This window comes from Mustela lutreola, chromosome 13 (assembly GCF_030435805.1).
Source record: "Mustela lutreola isolate mMusLut2 chromosome 13, mMusLut2.pri, whole genome shotgun sequence".
Taxonomy (NCBI): Eukaryota; Metazoa; Chordata; class Mammalia; order Carnivora; family Mustelidae; genus Mustela; species Mustela lutreola.
The window spans coordinates 60,549,029-60,573,534 of record NC_081302.1 but is presented as its reverse complement, the minus strand read 5'-3'; the positions used below and the strand labels follow the sequence as shown (position 1 = coordinate 60,573,534).

Genomic DNA, 24,506 nt, shown 5'->3' with positions numbered 1-24,506 from the left:
CAATATGTCTTCTGAAACTATGTTGGTAAACTGAGATTTTTATTTCCTAATTTTTACTTTAGTTCATATTCAGCAGTTTGTAGTTCTTTAAGATTCTTCTGCTTTAGTTTCTATTTCCACTTTAACTGTGATCCTTAATTATAATGCCACTATATAAATCTGAACCAGTCACTAAGTTTTTCTTATACAAAGTGTATTTTTATTCATAGCTGTAAAAAATACTCTCCAGAATTCTCATTCCCCAATCTCCTACCTCTTAACAGTTAACAAATTAAATGAGTATTTCTTTCTTCCCTCCCCCCAACCTTTTTTTAAAAAAGATTTATTTATTTGAGAGAGAGGAAGTGAACACATGGGGTAGGGTTTAAGAGGCAGATAGAGAGAATCTTCAGCAGACTCCTCGCTGAGTGTGGAGCCTGACATGGGGCTCGATCCCATGACCCCAAGGTCATGACTTGAGCTAAAACCAAGAGTTGGACGCTCAGCTGACTGAGCCACCCAAACACCCAAGTATTTGTGTCTTGGCAGGTCTTAACTGTGGTTCCCAAAATAAGAATGTAATTGACTTGACTATAACTTATATTCAAACTGATAAATCTGTAACTTTATCTTAACTCCTGTAAAATATCAGTACTGAAAAAGATTCATCAGAAGGTCTCAAAAATATGGGAGAACATTTTTGTTAATATAAAGGTTAATGGGCGCCTGGGTGGCTCAGATGGTTAAGTGTCTGCCTTTGACTCAGGTAATGATCCCAGGGTCTTGCGATTGAGTCCCGCATCTAACTCCCTGCTCAGCGGGGTGTCTGCTTCTCACTCCTCCTCTGCTCCCATTGCTTGTGCTCTCTCAAATTCTCTGTCAATAAAAATAAAATCTTTAATATAAATGTTAATGTACTAACCATGAAGCTATTAAAGCAAAAAAATATATTGGTGGGGAATGGAAATTATAAAGAAAAGGAAGTAGTGCTCAGAGTTCATATGGTAGAAGTCACAGGTTAGGGGAAAGGTCCAGGGAAATAAGGGGATTTTAAGAAAAAAGAACTTCTGACAAAAGCAATGAAGAATACTCATTCCTATAGAGTATATAGATTAATTAATGAATGACATAATGAGTTGCTCTCAGGGACTTTATAAATAAAGAAGTTAGCAGAAATAAAGAGTTTTGAAAAAAACCAGCAGAGCCATGTCAAAGGGACCAGAAAAAGAGGAAAATGAATCTGGATGAACTTTACCAGGGTTTTTCTTTGAACGAATTTCTCTTAGGTAGTAAAATTTGCCATTTAGGTGAAATTACTAATCGAGCTTTCACAAATTGTAAAAAGAAGTACCCCAGCAACAATTTAGGTAATAAAACTTCTCACATTTAGGAAGGGTTGTTAAAAATAGTTTATCTGGAGCCTAATGAAATAATTGAAAGAATATACTTTTAGTTGATTAAATAATGATGAAAAGTACCAACAGGAATAGATGAGTATTTTAAATAGTTACCTTCTACTTCTGTATCAATTTGTGCACCACCTTTCCCTTTTCCTGACTTATTCTTTGCTGATCCTACGTTTATACCACTAGCATTCTGCCCTTTTGTAAGCCCGTTATGTTCATTTATGGGAGAAGGGCATTTCTGGGGCGAAGATGGGGGACTGCTCATTTTATCTTTCTGTGTTCCTTGGCGATCCTTTAATTTTTTCTGCAAACGTTCATATGTTTTACTAGATCTTTCATCTCTAAAGTTGGACCTTCCATGTGTAGAGTGAGCATCTAGGAAGAAATAAAAACATTTTAAAACATTATTTACTCCAAATACATTTATGACAAAAGAAAGGAATGGGAAATAAATCTATTATACTGCATAAAACTATTATAAAATATTTCAAAGAATAATTCTGCAAAACAAAGCTATTTCTGTTTCTCCATCTACTGAGAGAACCAAATTTTTTGATTATAATTATATATATCAAATACATTTACAGAGACATTGCTTTTCTTCATCTTTTTCCAATTAACTCTTAACCTCCACAGAAGCAGCTGATTACAACATCATTAAGTTATGATAATCATAATTGAGTTAAGAACTGAAATGAACTGTGCACAGTTCTTTTTCTCTTACTCTTTTGTAATCATCACTTTTAGTATCTCTTTCAACTTCAAACATAAAAAGGAGGCAAACAGAAAACCACCTCCTGCCTAAATTCTCTTATGACTCAACAAAACAAAACAAAACAAAACAGCCCACAAAAACCAAACTGAATCATCACTGAAAAATAGTTATAGGAGTTAATAAAAAGAAATAAGTAGGATTGTTTACTAAGAACAGAGTCTAGGTACAAAACACTGCATCTCTGGATATCAAAAACTCAAGGTTGTGATTTAGAAGAATGTATTTATTATAGAAAGAGTCACACAGCACTATAATAAAATCAATATACTTCATAAATACCGTTACCTGTCCCAGAATTTATTTTTATTTTAAATTTAAAATTTGTAATGAGAAAAATATTTTTTAAAAAGGCTCAAAAATCTCAATAAAAAGTTTTAACTTATTAGTGTTTTAAGAAAACGAATACAGTATTTTTGAAATAGTACTAGAAGGATATGTACAATAATACTAGAATAAAAAACACAGGAATTTGAGTATCTACATATAGAAGAATGAGTCTGGACACCTACCTCACACCATATAAAAAAATTAAGATAAATCAAAGACCTAAATGTAGGAGGTAAGACTATTAAGTTCATAGAAGAAAACATAGGTGCCAATTCATATGGTTTTGGTTGAGGTAATAGTTTCTTAGGACCAAAAGCATAAGCTATCCAAGAAAAATCAGATTTCACCAAAATTTTTCTTTTCTGCATTAAAGGATACCATTGAGAAAGTAAAAAGACAATGTAAGAGAAAATACCTGTATATCATATATCTGCTAAGGGACTTGAATCCATATTTTATCAAAACTCTTACAACTTAACAATAAAAAGGCAAATAACCCAACTAGAAAAATGGGTGCAGGATCTGAATAGACATCTCTCCAAAGAAGATACACAAATAGCTAATAAAGCTAATGAAAAGGTGTTCAACATCAGTAATGAGAAATAAGCAAATCAAAACCACAATGAGACACAAGTTCACATTCTCCAGAATGATTAGAATCCAAAGACAGTAACAAGTTTTAGCAAGGATATGGAGAATTTAGAACCCTCACATACTGCTTGTGGGAATGTAAAATGGTGCAGTCACTAGGGAAAACGGTTTTTATGCCTTTTCAATAAGTTAAACATAGAATTACTATACAAGCCAGCAATTCTACTTTTAGGAATCTCTCAGAAGTGAAAACATGTCTACATAAAAACTTGTATGCAACTGTCAAAGCATCATTATTCATTTTTCATAATGGATAAAAAGTAGAAACAACTCAAATGTCCATCAATTAATACATGGATAAACAAAATTATATCCCTATAACGTAATATTTTCAGCCATACAGAGGAATGGAGTACTGATTATGCTAAACTTTTGAACTAAGCCTTAAAAAAATAGCCCAAGTGAAAAAAAGCTAGATATAAAAGCCAACATATTGTATGAACATTTATATTAAATATATAAATATATTATAAAATATATAAATATATATATTATGCATATATTTATATGAAAGAGCCAGAATCTCCTCTTCATGAAGGCTGCTACTAGTTATAAAACTATCATTATTAGGATCTAGTTGTAGACACTTTGGCTTATAAACTCACACACAGTAGGACTCCTGTCTTTCATCACTGGATAACTAGTTTTTAGATTTGTACCCCTGTGGATTTATATTTTTCACTTTCCTTCACAACACTGTGAATCATATCCAAGTATTCTTTTTTTAATTTTTTTTTTATATCCAAGTATTCTAATATCTCCTTCTGAATAACAAGGATTTTAACAACATGAAATAGCAACAGTTATAACATCTAGCTTTTTAAAATAATTTTCTCAAATACCTTTTTAAAAATAAGTCATAATTAACAGTAAAGAAAATAGAAGGATGAGACTGTAATATAAACTCTTGCTACTCAAGTTTTCACTGGACCACTTCAATGAGCCTCACCTGGGAATGCGTCAGAGATGCAAAACCCAGACCTACAGAATCAGTGTGTTACTTGGGCAAGAGAAGTTTGAAAAATATATATGATATATGACATAATATATATTTATTACTTATAGGCTGTGCTGTAGAATTAAAATTCTGTTTTAGAGTTATTCTGTAAGTTTACTAAACATTAATGATAGGTACTGCTAAGAGAGAGTGATGGGTAAGACATTTAGTTGTCAGGAGATGCGTAGTCAAATAAGGGAGAAAGACATATGAATTAAAAAAAAATCAAATTGTGTTAAGTTCTGTGAAAGAAACAGGTTTCAGTGTGAGAGACTGATAAGGTAAGGTCACAAAGGATCTCTCTGAAAGCTGAAATCAAATGGGAAAAAAAAGGAGCCTTCCACAGAAAAGGAAAAGAGTATTCCTGGCAGAGAGAACATCATGTGCAGGGCACTGAGGCAAAAAGAACTTGGAGGTTTTGAAAAACTGAAGGGGGTAGGGTAGGACAAGTGGAACAAAGCAGTCAGAGGCCACAGGGGATGGCTTTGTGAAGGCCAATACATTGTAAGCAAGGTCAATTTTGGCCCCCATGGTCATTTGGCAATATCTGGAGATATTTTTAGTTGTCACAACTGGTTGAGGATGGGGGGGTAGGAGTTGTATGCTATTGGCATCTGGTAGGGCATGGCTTCTCCTGAATATCCTACAATGCACAGTTTTATACTGTGAAACACACACTTACCCATTCTCAAATATCAAGAGTATAGACATGGAAAAATCCTGGTCTAGTAGAAGGTTCAGGATTTTATTCTAAATGTAATGAGAAGTTACTGAAATCTTTTAAATATGAGAATGGTTTGACTTATATTTAAAATAATTACTCAGGCTAAGCCTGGATGGCTGGGAGCAAGAATGACAGCAGAAAACCAACTGGAAGGCAGCTGCTGCTGCAGTTATCCTGACAAGAGCTAAGAGTGGACAAGATTTGAGTAGCAGTGGAAAAAAGTAGATAAAATTTGGAAACGTCTGAAAATAAAACTGATACCAGCTGATGTGGGGGTTAAAGAAGGAAGAATAAATTTGATCATGTGGTTTTCACTTGAGCAAACTGAGTAGACAGTTCTACCATGTATCAAGATGAAGATGACAGAAAAGCAGGCTACATAATTGAGATTTATGTTTTAGAAACAATGTAACTGATACGCATGAGGCATTTCAGTGGTTATTAAGAAGTCAGAAACGTTAAGTCTGAAGCTCAGAGGTGAGGTTGTGGCTGGAGACACAAATGTGAGACCTGTCAGTATACAGATGGTATTTAAATACATAGGCAAGAATAAGATAATTATTTGGTGTATGTGTGGTTGTCTATTCTTCCCAGCAATTTAATAACTCCCTGGGGTCCTTGGTTAGGTCTTGTTTCCTCCCCCACATCTCTCCCCAGTCCTTTATAGAACCCAGCAACTTTGGTAAGTGGCATCACAACCTTAAATATTTAACAACAGTATGATTGTTCCTGGCTGAAAAGTTTCCTGAGTCTAGTTGGCAGAAGAGAGAAGAAAAGTTCTTGTCTGAACATGTCCCCACTAAATATTGCTGCACGATATAAGTTATTTTTCCTCTTTGATTTTGATTACTTTTTTGCCTTGAGGGGTAATCATGAGGATGAAATACTTAACATAGTGCTTGGGTCAGAGAACATGATTGTGGTATTGTTACTGTTTGGTCTTTTCTTTTATATAATAGGAGGAAAGCATTTATTGTATATCCAAGTAAAGACGAACTAACTCCACAAGACAGGAATATTTTTAGATATCTTACCTACATCTCCATATACTTGTGAAGATTGATACTGTGGCAAATACTGTGTTGCCATGTCTCCAGCTCCAGTCACTGGTGAGTACATATGGCGTGGTGGAGGGGGGATCATGGTTGGGACAGGAATGAAACCAGGCAGAGGAGGATGTGGGGAACGGTGTATGACTGTGTGACTACCCGGATGAAACTCTGGTGCCTGAGGAACCACAACAACTCTTCGAACACCATTGTCTTCAATAACCTACAAAATGAACATTAAACATTTCTTCCATAAGATTTAAGCAATCTTTTGATATAGGTTAGAGTAAGAATTTTTATACCATTAGAAGTTAATTAAGAAATTTTACAGAATATGATTAAATACACTAAGTACATATACATAACATACATACTGAACATGAAGTAGTTTTTCTTATACAATGCAATATAAATCTTAAATCAATGATGAGATTAGCTAAATAATAATAAAAACAATGAGCTACGATATTAGGTATTTACTTTTGTGTTATGTGCATTTACTGATGCATTAAAAATGAAGGGAGATTCAAAGGAATTTTTGGTTTTGACACAATGGGGGGGCGCCTGGGTGGCTCAGTCAGTTAAGCAGCTGCCTTGGGCTCAAGTCACATTCTCAAGAGTCCTGAGATTGAGCCCTGCAATATGTCTGGCTCCCTGCTCAGTGGGGAGTCTGCTTCTCCCCTCTCTCTGCCCCTTGCCCTGCTTCTGCACTCATGCTCTCGCTGTCTCTCAAATAAATAAATAAAATCTTATACACACACACACACACACACACACACACACACAATAGGGTCAGGAATTAATTTGCTTCCCCAACTATGGATGGGGGTTGGGAGATAAAAGCTATAGAAAGAACACAAACTATGAAGTAGAAATGGGGAAAAAACTGGATCCAGATTTCTAAGATCAACTATATACTGCATTTAGGAACAAAATTCTTGCAAACATTACCAGGACAATTTTAACAGCTAAAGATCTTTTCAAGGGAGACTAACACCTAATATATTAATTCCCAGTTAAGTATCTGTGGCTTTCAATTTTAGAAATTACACATTTTTAAAAAGTTTTTATTTTAATTCCAGTTGGTTAACATACAGTGTAATATTATATTCTGGTGTAAAATAATAGTGTTTCAACACTTCCATACATCCAATGCTCACTACAACACATGTACTCCTAACCCCACCGCTTGTTTAACCCATCCCCCTTACCCAACTCCCCTATGCTAACCATCAGTGTGTTCTCCATAATGATCTGAGATAATTCTTGGTTGGCCTCTCTGTTCCTTTTTTCTATTTGCTCATTTGTTTAATTCCACGTATGAGTGAAGGCATATAGCATTTGTCTTTCCCTTACTTATTTCACTCAGTATAATACTCCAGCTCCATCCACATCATTGCAAATGGCAAGATTTCATTCATTTTTATGGTTGAGTAATATTCCATTGTATACATATATAAAATCTTTTTGTCTCTCAGATCTAGGATTAGGGTTCAGTTTGAGACAGAATAATAGTTAGGGTTAGGGACCATGTGAGGGTATGTGCTTAACCCTAACCCCTAACCCTAACCCTAAAATTATCCCTCTGGAGAGGTCTCTGAACTGCAGGGTAATAGGCACATACCCTCACACGGTCCCTAAACCTAACCGTTATTCTAGCCCTGAACTGAATCCTAGATATTATATATTTTTAAATAGGGGTTACACTGCAGAAAAGGATTTTTTTTTTTAAGATTTTATTTTTATTTGTTTGTCAGAGAGAGAGCGAGAGTGTGCGCGCATAGGCAGGCAAAGTGGCAGGCAGAGGCAGAGGGAGAAGCAGGCTCCCTGCCAAGCAAGGAGCCCAATGTGGGACTTGATCCCACGACACTGGGATCATGACCTGAGCCAAAGGCAGCCACTTAACAGACTGAGCCACCTAGGCGTACCAAGAAAAGGAATTCTCAAAATGATAGATTTATACCCTTTCAATCTCACTGGAGCTGCCAGGACATACAGGAAAGCCCAATAGGATATAGGAGTTTATCTCAAAATTAGGAATCCCTCTATTAAAATAGGGCCCTTAAACTTTAAGACTTAAAAGATTACTCTCCAGGTATAATAAATGACTAATAATACCTTTCTCTTAAGGAAAAAGAAAACTATTAAAATATAAAGTGCTAACTTAGAGGCAAATCCTGCTATATTCAGGAAGAACAAGTTTTACTATTCTTAAAAACAGCGAAATTTGGGGGTGCCCACCTGGCTCAGCTGGAAAAACATGCAACTCTTGATCTCGCAGTTGTGAGTTCAAGCCCCATATTGGGGATAGCGATTACATAAATAAATAAACTTATAAAAATGGAATAGCAAATTTTGTATATAAACATATACATGCTTGGTAGTTATATTAGAAAACACACTTATTTAGGAACAAATAAGCCTAAATTAAAAATCAATGATTATTGCTTTAGAAAGATTATAATTACTTTTAAACACCCCATTAAACTATCCTTACCTGTTGGGAGTATGAGACGAACTGTCTATACTAGAAGACCAAATGAATTCAGTTTTTTATATACTAGCTCTAGAGCTATAATGTATAATTCTTGCTTCCAGCAAAATAAATGCCTCATGTTTTGCCTTTCTTCCCATTTAATTCAGTTCTGAATTCAAGCCTCAGACAAATACATGTAATTGGCAGAAATGAAATATATGGAGCCCTAGCTGGAGAAAGTCTGGAAACTACAGATTTTCAGCCTTTAACCCACAGAGGGGACATTAGGAGGAGTCTGGAATGGATTTTTAGCAAGCCAAACTACAGTGTCTGACACAATATACTACTTTCATCTTTATCAACTCTCCAGCTCACTAATCTTAAATGACTCCCATTTCTGATAAGATTGTAGTCCATATTCTCTGACCTGGCCTTCAGTCTTGTTCCAACCTATCTTCTTAAATGTATTTTTTTCCTTTACCAAATCCTGAGCCCTTAACTCCAGCCAGGCTGGTATACTAAAGACCTGTCTTCATACATACCTATACATTTCCATATCTTGGACTTCTGTTTATGACATCTTTCTTTTCATTTCGCCTCCCCTTAACATACAACTATGCAAATACCATCTATCCTTCCATATCTAGTTCTAACTTTACCTTCTCCGCTCATTTAAAAAAAGACAAAAACATTGGTAATCTAGGTGAGAAAAAATGTTAGTGATGTCTTTGTGGGGCACACTTACTATAGAGGCAGTGAATACAAAAAGAAGAGTCAATTATTTAGCATGTTGCCAGCAGATAAGTATGGGGAAAAAAACCAACAACAGGTGAGTGGGATCAGAAGCATTGTGGGAGTGTGACAGGTTGCAGTGTAAAACAGAGTGACCAGGATAGGCCTTATTGGCAAAATGAAATTTGAGCAGACTTAAGTAACTGAATGAATTATTCATGTAAAAATCTGGAAGAGTGTTCTGGGCAGAGAAAACAGAACAAAGTCCCTAACAAATAAAAGTAGTTTTAGAAGGAAGCCAATGTGCCTGGTTCAGCATAAGGAAGAAGGGTAAGTAGAAGCAGGTAAGGTCAAAGAGATAAAGGGAGTGGCAGATTAGGAAGGACCATATGAGCTATCAATAAGCACCTAAACTTCAGCATTTACATCAGTGAAAGTTAATAAGCACCTAAACTTCAGCATTTACATCAGTGAAAGGAGGAACCACCAAAGAGTTTTGGGCAGAAAAGTGATGTCACTGGTGCCCAGCCAGGGGCCTATCAGACATTTGGCAGTACCTAGGGACATTTTTGGTTGTCACAACTGGGAGTGGGTATTACCAGCATCTACTGGGTAGAGAGGTCAGGGAAGCTGCTAGCTACCTACAACACAGAGGACAATTTCTTACAACAAAAATTACTGGGCCTAAAATGTCTGTAGTGCTGAGGTTGAGAAATCCTGACATAACCTTATACTTACTAGGATTACTTTGGTTGCTGAGTTGAGAACAGATTGTAGGACAAGGGAACAACAACAACAGAAAAACCAGAAAGTTATTGTAGTATCTCCGCAAGAAATGGTGGTGGCTTGGACCAGGGTGATAAAAAAAGGTTCACATTCTCCATATATTTAAAGGTAGAACAAGATTAGCTGATGATGCCCCTGGAGAAGTTAGAAGAAGTAGTTATGGAAGGATGGTGTTCTATCAACTGTGAAGGGGGAAGGCTGTGAAGGCTGTGAAGGCAGAATAAGTTATTTCAGGGGGAAAGACCTGAAGTTTTAGGTTTTAGACATGTGAATTTAGTTAAGTCTGTAAGACATTTAAGTGGAAACGTTGAGTAGGCAGTTAGATATACTAGCCTGAAGTTCTGAAAAGATTGGAAAAGGACAATCAAGTAAAGTAGGAAGACTAAGAAGAGTGTGGAGTCTGGAAGTTCAGTAAAATGTATAAAGGAAGAAGGATCACTTTTGTCAAATACTGCTGAAAGGTCAAATAAGATGAAGATGAAGAACTGACCACTGGATTTAGCAATGTGGAAGTTACTGTGACTTTGATGAGAACAGTTTTGCTGTAATCATAGGGGCAAACCCTAACTGAAGTGGGTTTGGAGAGGAAAGTGGGGAGCAGAAATAGAGAGCTAAAAGCCCAATTTAGGCAAGTATTCCTGCAGAGGGGAATATGGAACTAAGGTGGTAGCTGGCAGCAGTGGAGTAAAGAAACTAAAAAATGTGTTGTTTTTTTGTGAGAACAATGACAATGCTGATAGAATGAGAGCGACCCATCAGACAGTAAGAAATTGATGATGTAGAAGACAGAGAGAAAAATGCAGGCGAAAGGGAATGGGATCCAAGACTCTACTGGGGGGACTGGGTCTAGAGAGAAGCAGGAAAGTCTGTCTCCATTCTAGATGAAAAGTAAGAGTGGTGAGTTGACATGAGATGGCAAAGCACATAACCCAGATGCTGGTAGAGATTCTGGGGCTAAGGGTCTGTGGAAGGTTTCTTTTGATTGCTTTCCATGAACCCTATCCTGGGCACCACAATCTTAATGACCTCTCCTTCCTATCATTTCTATTACATTTATTCTGTATCACTTGTTAGGTATTCATAACACTGTAGTATTTGTTAACTTTTAAAATGCATAGGTCTTACCCTACAACTTAACTCTTAAGTTCCTAAAGGGACATGTATTAACTTTTTAATCCTCATAACAATATTACAAATAGGTAGCATTATTATCTCCATTTTTCAGATGGGGAAACTGAAGCATGCAGATGTTAAGTAACTTGCTAAGGTCACATAAGCAGTAAATGGAGAGCTAATATTTGAACTCTTGCACTTTGGCCTTAATTCCATGTCTATCCAGAGGTACCTGTTCTCTAGTGTCTTTTAAAAAAAAATTAATTTTATTTTTTCAGTGTTCCAAGATTCATTGTTTAATGTACCACACCCAGTGCTCCATGCAATATGTGCTCTCCTTAATACCCACCACTAAGCTCATTACCAATCCCCCCCACCCACATCCCTTCCCAAATCCTCAGTTTGTTTTCTCAGAGTCCACAGTCTCTCAGGGTTCAACTCCCCCTCCAATTTCCCCCAATTCATTTTTCCTTTCCTTCTCCTATGTCCTCCATGTTATTCCTTATGTTCCACAAGTAAACGAAACTGTATGATAACTGACTTTCTCTGCTTGACTTATTTTGCTTAGCATAGTCCTCTCCAGATTTTAGTGTCTTTTTAAATGTCACAACATAAGCAAGATCTCACTGGTTAAAAAGAAACAGCTAAATTATTTATGAAATTAAAACCACTTTTCTACTGAAAAAGAACATTTAAAATATAAAGATAAGCCAGGAGAAGGAAGAACGGGAAGTTATTTTTTATTAGGTACAGAGTTTCAGTTTTGCAAAAAATAGAGTTCTGTAGATGGATGGTAGTGAAGGTAGTACAACAGTGAATACCTTTAATGACATTAAACTGTATATTTAAAGTTACAATGGTAAATTTTTTGTTATGTATATTTTATCACAATTTAAAAAAAGAAATCTAGGAAACATAAGAAAGAAAAAAAGGGCCAGATCAGGACCAAGAATGTGGAGAACTGAACCACTTCAAGTAACCTTCTGAGAAGCCAGGAGTGAAGATGGGGGCCTCAAAACTATCCGCTAAGTCCAGGTGCTGACAAATGGCTAACCATGCAGGCAATGAATTTTATACTAACAGCGTACACCAATGGTGATGATTAAAATAGAATCAGTAAGTTGTGAAAAGAAAAGATAAAATTTAATCCAAATTAGTCTATGTTAAAAAAATTAAAACAAAGGAAAGACAGTAAAATAGAATTAAATAGGGCTATCAGCATCAATCCCACATATGGCACACAATTTCTAACTTGGCAAAGCCCTATTTTTTCCTTTACGAAACACAGACATAATTAAAAGGGGCTACAGAAAGAGGAATTTGTGTTTATATTTTCTATTGTGTGTCTGTTCTCCACCAGAATATACATTCCATGACAAATCTGTTCTGCTTCCTATTTTCTTCCCAACACCTGAAACAACTCCTAGCATAGGGCAGATGCTCAAAGAAAACTGCTGAATCAATGATACAACCAGTAATAAATGTATTCCATTAGTTCTACTAGAATGCCACATAATTTCCCCCCTTTTAACACCATATTATTTAAATTCTGTGATTTCCTCAATTCTTACAACCTTTGCTTCTGCCTAACTTTTAGCAATCTTCTACTTCTTTTTTTTTTAAAGATTATATTTATTTATTTGAGAGAGAGACTACTAAATAATAATATAGCTACTAAATAATAATATAGGTATTTCTGGCCATTCATTCAACAGATATTTATTTTATATTTACAACTGTACATACACACACAACAATGCCCATGTCTTTTGGCAGCATTATTGCTGCCGAATTTTTGACAGAAAAGACTGAGATCAGACTGGTATGTAGAATCTCTGAAAAACGTACTGACCTCATTGCTGTGTGCTGACATAAAGGCAAAGTGAAATACCAAGTCCAGCTCAAAGGAGTAATCTCAGACTTTTCCTGAAGTTGATCTAGCTCCCTTCCCCACATTATGAGATCTACAATCCCCTTCCTGTTAGGTACCCTCTCATCACCATAACAACCCACATTCCATAAAAAAACAGGGGAGCCATTAAAGAGAGGCAGAAGGACAGAACTTTTGATGCTGCTTTTTAGGTGTCCCATTCAGGTAGTCTCTAATCTTTTCTTGTTAAGTCATTAATTTCATCACTAAAATATGAAGTGTTATTCTGTGCTGCAATGCTCTTAGAGACTGTAAGTTAGTATTATTTGCCAGTAAATTAAGTTCCTTCTACTCCTATCACCATTTGCTTTCTGTGTTTTACAGTTTTTGTTTTCCCATTTGGTAACTTAGTTCATTTGGTACATATTCCTGCTTCTATTGAAGCAGGTCAATCTCTCACAAACCTCCCTTTCTTTTTAAACTACAAAAGTACAAATCATTAAGGCTACATCTAAAATTATGTTTGTAATTTTGTAGTTAAATGCTACAGGGATATTTATTATATGTTTACAGAGAGTACCTTTAGGTTACAAACATTCAATGTAATTTTTTTCCTACCCTTTCCACGTTTTCTACATACTCATGATTAGAAAAATATGCAACTATATTTAAAGTACACAAGTATATTTGTTCTTTACCAAAAAAATACTTTTTTTCCACTGGCTTGTTTGCAAAATTAGCATTCCTTTATGTTTAAGCATCTAATGAACAAGTTTTTCTTTCTGCATATCATTTAAACTAGCTTTAAGTCTATCATACTGGACAGTAACTTTCAGAGTTTCATGGTTAATAAAAAATTGCTTCTTAAAAAATAATGATTTCTAAAAATGATGATTCATTTTCTAATTCAACAATAAAAGTTATGTAACCAAAAAATTAAGTCTATTTTTTAAAAAGATTATTATTTATTTATTTGACAGAGAGAGAGACAGAGAGAGAGAGAGATCCCAAGCAGGCAGAGAGGGAGGCAAAGAAAGAGAGGAGGAAGCAGGCTCCCCTGCTGAGCAGAGAGCCCAATGCGGGGCGGGATCCCAGGACCCTGGGATCATGATCCAAGCAGAGGGCAGAGGCTTTAACCCACTGAGCCACCCAGGCACCCCAAATTAAGTCTATTTTAAGAGCTATTTTTGTTCACTAGTGGTAAAGGAGGGAAACTGTCCTTAGGAACTCTACCCTTTTGATGGCAAGTGCATTTTACATCTTTATAAAGTAACCTTCTCTTCAAAACTTAAGGTCAACAGAATAAAATCATCCAGGTTCCCTCCCATTACTTTTGACAAGAATGCTAAAATACAGAGCAATAAAGTATAAATATTGTAAAACAAACAATATTGCAGAACTCTGAATAAGTTCACAAAGGAAGTATAATACAATACTAGCAATTTTAATATTAACAGAGGATCTGGATTTTACAAATCTTAAATAAGAAAAACAATTATTCCTTTAAAGTTACTGATACCCTGTCCTTGTCTAATATTACTCTTAAAATGAAGTTAAGTATATGTACGAGTTAATGATGAGTTAGTATCTGAAGTGGTTCTAAACTTAATAGGACATGCCATTGGTATAAACATTACAAATTTGAAGGTTGATATATCCTAGGTAAATCATGACTTTTTTCATATTTTTCTCCTAAAAGTACTTTCATTAAATCTCGATCTGAATCTTAAATTAAGATCTATCTTTGGGATCTTTCACTTTTCTGCCCCACTATTCTCTTAGGTACATATTACTATTTCCTCAGTGATAGAGCTAAACAGTCCCAAAACTGGATTTTTATTTCTGCCATATTTGCTTGCCTGATCTAACTTTTTAGGATGCATAAATTTGCTGAATCCACGGACTTATTATGTAATAATATGGCAAAAATATTATGTGACCTCCACCTATGCCCCTTAGATCACTGCTTTTCACAGTGATCTAAGATACACATTCATATACATGGCAAGAAAGAGAGGTGAGGAGCCACAAGGGGAGATAAGTACATTAAAGTCTAAAGGAAGACCATGGATGATAGGTATTCATGAGTTTAGTATTTGTGCTATGTATGCAGCGGTTGAACTCACGACCTTGAGCCAAGTCTTCTCTCTATTGAGAGAAATACCACCTGTACTTTATTATAGTCTCCTATATGTCTTAGCATTTGGCTCAACTCCCAGCTTCTAGATTTGCTAAGATAATTAATGTTTCCTTATATGTCAAGTTTTGGACAATGATTAAGTGCTTAGCTGTGCCCAGAACCTGATTCTTAAGTATTTTCTAAATTAGAAATTGTGTATGCTAGAAATGGTGGGTTATTTCCACAAGGATGTCAAAATGCTAGAATACCCACTTAGATAGTGGGTATTTAAATTATTTCAATGATGATGAGACTATACATTTTTGTTTACTGATTACTCCTGTGTACCTGAAAATGATACATCACCTACAGACAGTCTTAATCTTAAATTAAGGTAGGTAACAGTAGCCCACTAGCCTCACATAATCCTTCCAGTAAGATTACTATTAAAATTCATTCACTTATTTGACAAATATTTATGAAATATCTACTGTATTTGGGTTACCATAGAATAAAAAAAATTAAAAGGCAGCGCCTATCCTCAAGGAACTTAAAATCCTGTAAAATTCCACAATTATGATTCTAAGTGGCATTTAATTTATAACCAAGAGATGGTACAAATAACTTGATCTAGATCCTCAAGAATGGGTAGACTTCTAAAAGGCAGAAATGAGCAAATGAGTAACATTCCCCAGATAAGAGCATTAACAAAACCACGAAGAAAGGAAAACATCAAGGGAGCATATGAATACAGGCATACTTTATTTTACTGTGCTTTGCCTTACTGAACTTTGCAAATACTGCATTTTTAAAAAATTCAAAGTTTGTGGCAACCTTGTGTTGAGCAAGTCTACTGGTGCCATTTTTCAACAGCATTTGCTCATTTGGTGTTTCTGTGTCAAATTTTGGTAATCCTTACAATACTTCACAATAGTCCCTCCCTCGTTTCCTCCTTCTTCTTTTTTAAAAGTAGGCTCAATATAGGGCTTGAACTCATGACCTTGAGACTGAATCCCAAGTTTTCCCAAATGAGCCAGTCAGGTGTCCCTCAAACATTTTCATTATTATTATATTTGTTAAGGTGACCTGTGATATTATTACTGTATTGTTTTGGGTGCTATAAACTACACCCCTGTAAGACGGTAGACTTAACTAGTAAGTGTGTGTGTTCTGACTGCTCCATCAAATGGCTATTCCCCCATCTGTTTCCATCTCCTCAGGTCTATTTCCCAAGACACAACAATACTGCAATTAAGCCATGTAGACTCCTACTTGACCTTCAAATGTCACTTTTCCAAAGAGGCCTATTTTGACTACCCTATTTTAAAATGTAACCAAGGTCTATTTTCTTTCCTTTTCCAACCCCACTGCTTACTACCTAACGTACCACATAATTTATCCATGTGTTATATGCTTATGGTTTTCTTCTCCCCACAAGAATGTTAACTACAGAGAGACAGATGTTTTTGCCTTTAATTTACAGATACATCACAATCATCTAGAAGACTGCCTGACATACATGAGCACTCAATACATATCTTTTGAACACTGCTGAGTACAGGAACTGTAAGAGTTCAAAATCTTCTCAGAAGAAAAAAAATTATTAAACTGTGAGAAATTCATTAAAAGGATATACATAGTGTGCCATGAGAACCCACAGGAGAGACACCTGGAAACATTCAAGGAAAGCTACTTCTTGAAGGTCATGACTGAATGAAATGAGAAGGGTAGGAATCTGCCATAAAAATAAAAGTACTGGGTTTGGGAGAAGGGGGTGGGATTATGGACATTGGGGAGGGTATGTGCTTTGGTGAGTGCTGTGAAGTGTGTAAACCTGGTGATTCACAGATCTGTACCCCTGGGGATAAAAATATATGTTTATAAAAAATAAAAAAAAATAAATAAAATCACTTAAAAAAATAAAAAAAATAAAAGTACTGCTAGGTGTGAGAAAAGCTGGATACTCTTTAGTTGCACTGAAATAAATTGTCAGTAGCACCAAATACAGAGCTTAGCGGAGAAAGGTCTGAGAAGGAGCAACCACGTAAAGTAGAAAGAATCAGAACAGTGTTATGTCAAGGAAATTTGGGGTAAACTGTATCAGTAGTGTCAAATGTTTAGGGGGTCACAAAAAGGGTAAGGCTGGAAAAAAGGCCTTTGAGTTTGGACCATATCAGAGAGCAGATATAGTAGGATAACACAGAACCGTCAATATGTCAAACAAAAGTAGAGATAGCTTCTGAAAAGCTTACAGATACTTTGAAATGTTGTATGTTATCATCCTATCGTCTGGTTAGGACACAGAAGACTTAAGGAAGTTGATTTGTCTAAGGCCACACAGCCAGCAAGCGCCTGAAATAAGAAATGGATCCAGCTTTTCTGACTCTAATTCTCAAATGACTTCTATTCTGCTCACCAACATGGTCTTCTTTTGCTATCATTCACAGTGGTGGGCTTCATAGTATGGGCAGTTAATCTATCACAATATCCCACCAATATTCTGACATAATCATGAAGGAAGTAAGGGAGGACCTGAAGAAAATTTCAAGTATAACTTCAGTGCTTAAAAAAAAGAAACTGAATTATTTCTAAAAAGGATATGAGGCAATGAGTGTAGACTACACAGAATTTTAGTACCAGATGATACTCAGAATACCCGAGGGCTTACATTTAATTCAGTTTGCCTGTGCAAATAAGTTAGCTGTATTTTACTCTTTAAGTCAGGGCTTCCCAAGTGGTGCATAGGAAAGGACTGTAAATGTGTGAGGATACTGATTCCCTTAGCCTTTAAGGCTGATGGTCTATAGGTCTAAATTTTCTTCTATGTACCACAATGTTCCATATAATTATTATGGGTGTTCATGAGATATTTTATGAATCCAGATGGTACACTGTCTAGGGTTACTTCCAAGCACCTTTAAACCTTAAGATATTACTTACATTATCACATATTCAGGGAAATAAAGCTCTAGAATTAATTTTCTATAATAATTCAACACCCAAAGCCAAGGCCAAATGATAATGCTGTCAATTTCATTTCTCTTCCTTTCCAAATACACTAAATGTACTAGAATGTGAAATAGATACCAAAAGATATATTGTACCAGGTAAGCTTTGGTACTGAAATGGTATTTTTTATCTCAATTAAACAGTAATATTTGTTCCCTACTATATAGATATATAAAGAAAAAAACCACAAACACATACCTGTGGGGCGTATCCAGGAGGCACATAAATAGGAGGCACAGAACCATTTGGGGACATCATTGGAACCTGAGCAGGACCTGAATAGATCACAGAAATGATGAGTTAATCCAGGATTACTTAGCAAGCTAACATTGAAAACAATTTGAATTCCACTTTGAATACTTCGTCTAAACTACATGCTTGGGGAGCCTGGGTGGCTCAGGCATTAAGCGCCTGCCTTCGGCTCAGGCTAGGATCCAGTCCCATGTCAGGTTCCCTGTTCAGTGGGAAGCTTGCTTCTCCCTCTCCCACACTACCTGCTTTTGTTCCCTCTCTCGCGGTCTCTCTCTGTCAAATAAATAAAATCTTCTAAAAAAATAAAAATTAAAAAAAGATAAACCGAATGCTCAAGTTAACAGTAACTATATTACTGTGAAAAGAAATTCAGATGATTCAACTGCTATAAAATATAAGAATATATCTTGAAAAGTGCACTGATTATTTTTTACCTGCAGTTGTGTTTTTTTTTAACCTGTCTGATCATCAAAAGAGTCACCTGGGGAGCTTTTTAAAACACAGATTTCAAGGCTCCTAGAGATTATTATACTTACAGAGAGGTCTTGAGTCACTATACTTAGTTACAGATACATCTGGTGAATCTTATGATTATGCAAATTAAGAAACAGTGACCTAGAGGAGAATCAACCTAAACTTTGCACATAAAAATCAATGAAAGATACAAAAAAGCAAAATTCTAAAAAGCAATAGGAAAAAAAAAGTCAAGATGGATGAGCAATAAGAGGGAGAAGAGTTAGAAATTTGGGACTTCTCTATTAGTGCTCAAACCCTCTTGTGTAATATGTAAGTAGTATTTGTGGGGACTTGAGAACAAAATTAGAAAAATACTGTACATGCATATTTAGCCAAGGAACAATTTTTGTTTCTTAAACAAAAAGTTCCCCCCAAAAAGAGAAAGTTCAGCTTACCTTGTTCTACATTTTCTTTCACTTTTACTGTTATCCTTTCCAGCTAACTTTTATAAATATTATCTCATTTATCTTCTCTCAACATTTGTGGGATAAAATAGGCATTTGGGGAAGGTGTGTTTTATTTTTTCTAGTAACAAATCTTACTTGCTTTATGCAACTTTTTTTTTTTTTTTTAAAGAAGAATCTCACCTTCAGATCCTTTTTACTTTGTAACTTTAGACTGCACGGTCCCCTCACCCATTAGTTTTTAGTAGCTTGAAATTAAACCTTCTCAAGGAGCCTCACTCATTTTTTTGGAATAAATGTACCCAAGAGTCTAATGAAGAATGTAATGGAGGAAGAGTTCTTTTCATATGTGGAATTTCAACCTGCAGAGTACATATAATGGATATCAGTTATAAAAGAAAAGAAAGAAGAAAAGCTAAAAGAAATAAATTTCACTGGTAATATTACACATACTTCAGGAAAACAGAATGAAGAGCATGGAGGTTAGAGCAAAACCAGAATACAGCTAATCTCCTCTTTTCAGGGAAGGAAAGGAGTGACAAGCAAGCAACAAAGTAGTTGGTGGCTGGGGCAGGGGAAAGATGGTGAGACATAGGGAAAGAAAGAGAAAAGAGCATGTACGAAAAGGTGGGTGCGGGAGGGTAAATGCTGAACAGCGGTGAGGGAAGAAGAAAAGGAGAAAGGAGGAGAAAATACAGGCAAGAAAGGAGGGGAGGGGACAAAGGAGGAGAGGTTACTGGAGAAAGGGAAGGGTGAAGAAGCCTGAGTGAGGAGGGCTGACGCAGAGGAAGAGGGGGGGAGAAGAGAGAAAAGTGGAGGGAGAGAGGAATGAAAGGAGAGATAGGGAGAGGAAGAGAGAGAATAGGTTCAAGACTCAAATGGGCATGAGGAAGTAAGGAGCTTATGTGTGTGTGTCTGTGTAGAGGCAACTACCAAATTATGCTACATATGACTATAAAAAAGCTTTTCTTTTTTTAAAAAGGTTTTCTTTATTTAGCAGAGTGTGAGCATGAACAGGAGGCAGGGAAGTGGGCAGAGGAAGACACAGACTCCTCACTAAGCAGGAAGCCTGATGTGGGATTCAATCCCAGGACTCTGGGATCATGACCCGAGCTGAAGGCACAGCTGAGCCACCCAGGTGCCCCTAAAAATAACTTTTCAACAAAATATTCTTCCCATCCCAAACAGCCCACCAAATACATGAAGTTGTTTGTAATATTTTCTTAAAATAGCTTATTATATATAGTTAATACTAACTTACTATATATGCTAGGCCTTTTGTGTTCTTTTTTCTCCTCATAATCATTCTACCAGCAGGTAAGTATTATTGTTATTACTCCCATTTTCTACATGTGGAAATTAAGGCAGAGAGGTTAAGCTTGCCCTAGTGGTAGAAAGAGAATTTAAAACCAGACAGTTTCATTTAAGGATACTATGCATTACTGGCAACTGATGTAATTCAAGGCTCCAAAGCTTCTAAGGAAAATTAAGGTCTTTGTTATCTTAAAAAAAGAAAAAAAAAAAAAAAAAGAGAAAGGCAGAAAAAAATTTTCCTGCATTTAAGCCAACATTAACCTATTACCTTACAAAATAAAACTTGTGAGGTACTTTATACCTCTAGGCAAGAAAGGGTTTATCCAAAACTTACTTTTAACTTCTCTATGCTGGACTCAAGAGAAAATGAGAACAGTTTTAAGAAAATTCTAGTTTACATCTATTAGCTATTTTACATAAACCTACAGTAAACTAGCTTTATGAATCCTGCAACTGGCTTAAATATTATTCATAATATGTGAAATTTAGCTGGGAACCAGAAAGAGAATTCATCAAAATCCTATTGGTAATCTTAGTAAAGGAAATCAGTATTTTTGAGCTTCTACTAAACGTGCCACAGACTGTGCTTCCTTTCAAATGTTGTCAAATTTAATTCTTACAGCAAGTCATCAGAATAGGTTTTTGTTGTTTTTCAGCCTCCAGAATAAAAAATAAGTTACTGCTGATAATATTTAAAATTGTAAAACTACACAGCTGCTTGGATTGCCCTTTTTTTTACTAAAAATATAAATACATAAATACTATATAATTACAATTCAAACAATATACTTTGAAAGCTGCTTTATAGTTTATATTTTAGTAGAACAAAATTCTACTCTATTCTTTAAATATATTTAAGTGTGATACTGAAAACAGAACAGAACAAACCCAACCTAAAATAAACCAGCAGTAAACACATTACTAGTTGCAGTCCAGGAATAACTATTAACTCATTTCCCTAAGAAGTAATCATTTCATTCTAGCAAGTAAATTTTCTTATCCTGAGGCAGAAATTGTACATGGTTCATTTTTTTAGAGACAATTCACGGATACTGTATTTAATTCCTAAAATACTGGTGTGAAATAACATCCAACACTGAACACACAAAACTCCCATTATGAAAACACAGTAAATACAATTTAGAACTACAATATTTACAGTACCACTTCAGTTGCTATTTCTACCTACAGCAGCAACCCCTAAAACCTTGCATGCTTAATGATGCAAATGTTCATCTACCCGCTTAGCTTCACCAATACTTTTATTGTTGGCATAATATCCTGAAAATACTAAAAGATTAACTACAAACCCTGTAAATGCAGTGAAGCGGGGGGTGGGGGGAGAGGGGGTTATTCTGTCCTAGTAAAGAAGCCAAATCTGTTACAGATTGTACCATTAAATGCACATCTGGAACAAGAGTAGCTTTATCTGAACAACTGTAGATACACCAGGAGCTCCTTAATAATCTACATGATCTAAGCAAAATCTACCCCCAAACATAAAGCTATTAAAATCATTTTAAGGGCATTATTTCCTATTCTAAAACCTTGCAGAAGAGCAAACAATGCTTATTCACCAAATGTCTTAAGAAATTTGAGAAGCTCCTCACCTCCATTCCTTAAAAAGTGCCATCAATAACTTAATAAAGATGATATTTCATCTACTGTAAGTTAAATTATTTTTCATTAGCATACATTCACATTTAGAGAGGTTTTTTTGACGAAACTACAAATCTGAGTTTGAATTCTTAAAATGCAACGGGCTGCTGACGTGCTACACATTCTCTTTATAAGCAAGCTTTCACAATGGCTTCCAAATAATCTGGTGCCAATATTCATATTTTAGTGGTAAAAAGAAAAACCTAGTAAAATAAAAGCGCTGGTAAGGAATACTCCATGGAATATAAAATCATCCCATCTCCAAATAGAGTCTAATCTTTTTATAACTACATGGCTACAATCTAAAATATTTTTACTGCCACAGATTTGGCATCTATTGAAAAAACACACACGGCACGGCTTTAGATTAATACAATGCTTTCTATGTTTTAAAATATTAGAAGAATGTTCAAAAATAGTCAGCAAATCTTACCACTCATTTTGTTTTTACAGTAGCAGCAGAGAACAAAATCCAACAAGGAAACAGCGTAGTACACGTTAACAGCTTTAATTGGAGAACAGTTCCGCTGGTTTTTTTTTTTTTTTTTTTTGCAAAGCAGTGAGAGGAAAAGATCCTTTGACCGAGTCACGTGATGCTTATCACGTGACTTGCAGCGACCCGCGGAAAGGGGAAAAAAGCAAACATTCCCGCTGTCAGCATTTGGGATATAGTAAATGATTAAATGGTCTCTACTACTAATACCTTGAATTTTGCCATCATTAGACTTCCCCGTGAACTAACCCCAAAGCTCATCAAAATACATGTACAGAAATACGTTTCTGCTGTAAAACCATCCTTTTTGTTTTCACTTCCCTCCTATATGATAGGCATTATCTTCTAATTCAGTTTTTATTATCCAGTCTGCTACTTTCATTTATAAAATTTAAGTTATTTGTAACATTTATTAATTTAGAGGATTCACTCTGAAATGTCCTGTAACTTGATCCACTCTCCATGCTTAACCATTAAAGAATGCCCACAGCACAATTGTCTACAGAATATTGGCTTGATCAATGTGTTCCTCAAACCCTGGTTTTATGTCTCAGGCTTGGCCTTTGCCTCTCAAGTTAATAAAAGCTACCACTTTAAGGGCTGTTTTTACTTTATTTCTAATTTTGTTTTGTTGTCATATGTTTATTTTAAGATTTAACATGGAGATTAATACAGATACTTGATGGATGGCATTCTTGCTCACGTCCATAAAATCTTAAAAGACAGGCTACACACTTCAGGATCAAGGCACTCTACCAAAGCTCCCCTGGATATCAGGAAAGAGACTAAAGATATTACAAGTGAGGGGAAGAAGACTGAGGTCTTTTCATTATTTTATGGTGCTATGTAAACTAAGGAAATTTATTAGTAGCTAATACAAATGTATAGGTAATGATAATGATTGTGATTTGTTTACAAGTTGCACAGTGGAAAGAAAATAAATTTTGGTGTCAAAAGATTTAAGTTTTATAAAAGCTTCAGTATTTTTTAGCAAGGCAATTTACTGCTCTTCTTTGAGATTGTTTCCTTCTGTAGAAAGGTTAAAATAATCAACCTCACAGCATTGTTGTGAGAATCAAATTACATATATTTAAAGTACTAAGTATACTGGTTGGCACCACTCAATAAATGATAATTATAAATAAAAGCGTGATTGCTCTGTGTTTTCAAAAATAATTATATGTTGCAAAGTATGTCCCAGGCACCATTTGGAGTGATTTTCATATGTTAACTCAGTCTTTACAATAACTGAAGGAGGTATCAATGATAGGTAGGGAAACTGAAGCAGAATGCATGCAGTTAAGTAACTTGCCAAGGGCACACAAAGAGACAAAGCCAGGATTATCTAATGATAGGGCTATAGTTAAAAAATGTGTGTGTGTGTGTGTGTGTGTGTGTGTGTGTGTGTGTGTGTGTTTGTGTGTGTGTGTGTAATGTTCAAAGCCCCACTCTCCCAAGAATGTGGAAAAGAGTTAGCAAGAGATATAACCTAGAGCAACAGGTTTCAGTAAATACATGTCAGACACCTAAAGGACCATTCTCAAAAGTGGCAAAGGGTAATTGTTAATTTCAAAGTCCTTATAGAAAAGCAAGGCTCCTGAAGAACAAGGCCTGAGAGTAAAGATTGTCCTGATCTCAACAGAATCTGCTTATAAATGCTGAATTCAGCCTCTCAGCAAATCTAACCATTCCTCTGATCTTCAGCCCTTAAACAAAAAGCAATCCCTGGCAGCCCACTTCCTCATTTTCACTCATGTTCTCACACAGCTATGTTTCCATTTCTTGACTTTCTTTAATTGATGATAGCTTTCTCAATTCTTTCCACTGAGCTCACTAAAACCTTTTCCCCTATTAT

At 35.6% G+C, this 24,506-nt stretch overlaps 1 protein-coding gene and 1 long non-coding RNA gene across 6 annotated transcripts in view; one reads left to right on the top strand and one right to left on the bottom strand.

Annotated features, from left to right (window-relative positions):
• Positions 1-24,506, bottom strand: part of FNDC3A (fibronectin type III domain containing 3A) — a 173,871-nt gene that overhangs the window by 63,988 nt on the left and 85,377 nt on the right. For 3 of the 5 annotated variants that reach the window (XM_059144894.1, XM_059144892.1, XM_059144893.1), the window contains exons 4-6: positions 18,212-18,288; positions 5,894-6,131; positions 1,491-1,760 (exon numbers count right to left, since the gene is read on the bottom strand). In XM_059144894.1, the coding sequence (XP_059000877.1) occupies positions 1,491-1,760; positions 5,894-6,131; positions 18,212-18,288 (585 nt within the window). Of the gene's footprint in view, positions 1-1,490; positions 1,761-5,893; positions 6,132-12,867; positions 12,949-18,211; positions 18,289-22,591; positions 22,692-24,506 lie in introns of those variants that run through there. The other 2 variants (XM_059144895.1, XM_059144896.1) reach the window with 2 other exon arrangements.
• LOC131814161 (uncharacterized) lies at positions 13,050-22,699 on the top strand. The gene is made up of 3 exons (XR_009347167.1): positions 13,050-13,110; positions 16,488-16,731; positions 22,612-22,699. It is a non-coding gene; the product is annotated as an uncharacterized LOC131814161 (long non-coding RNA).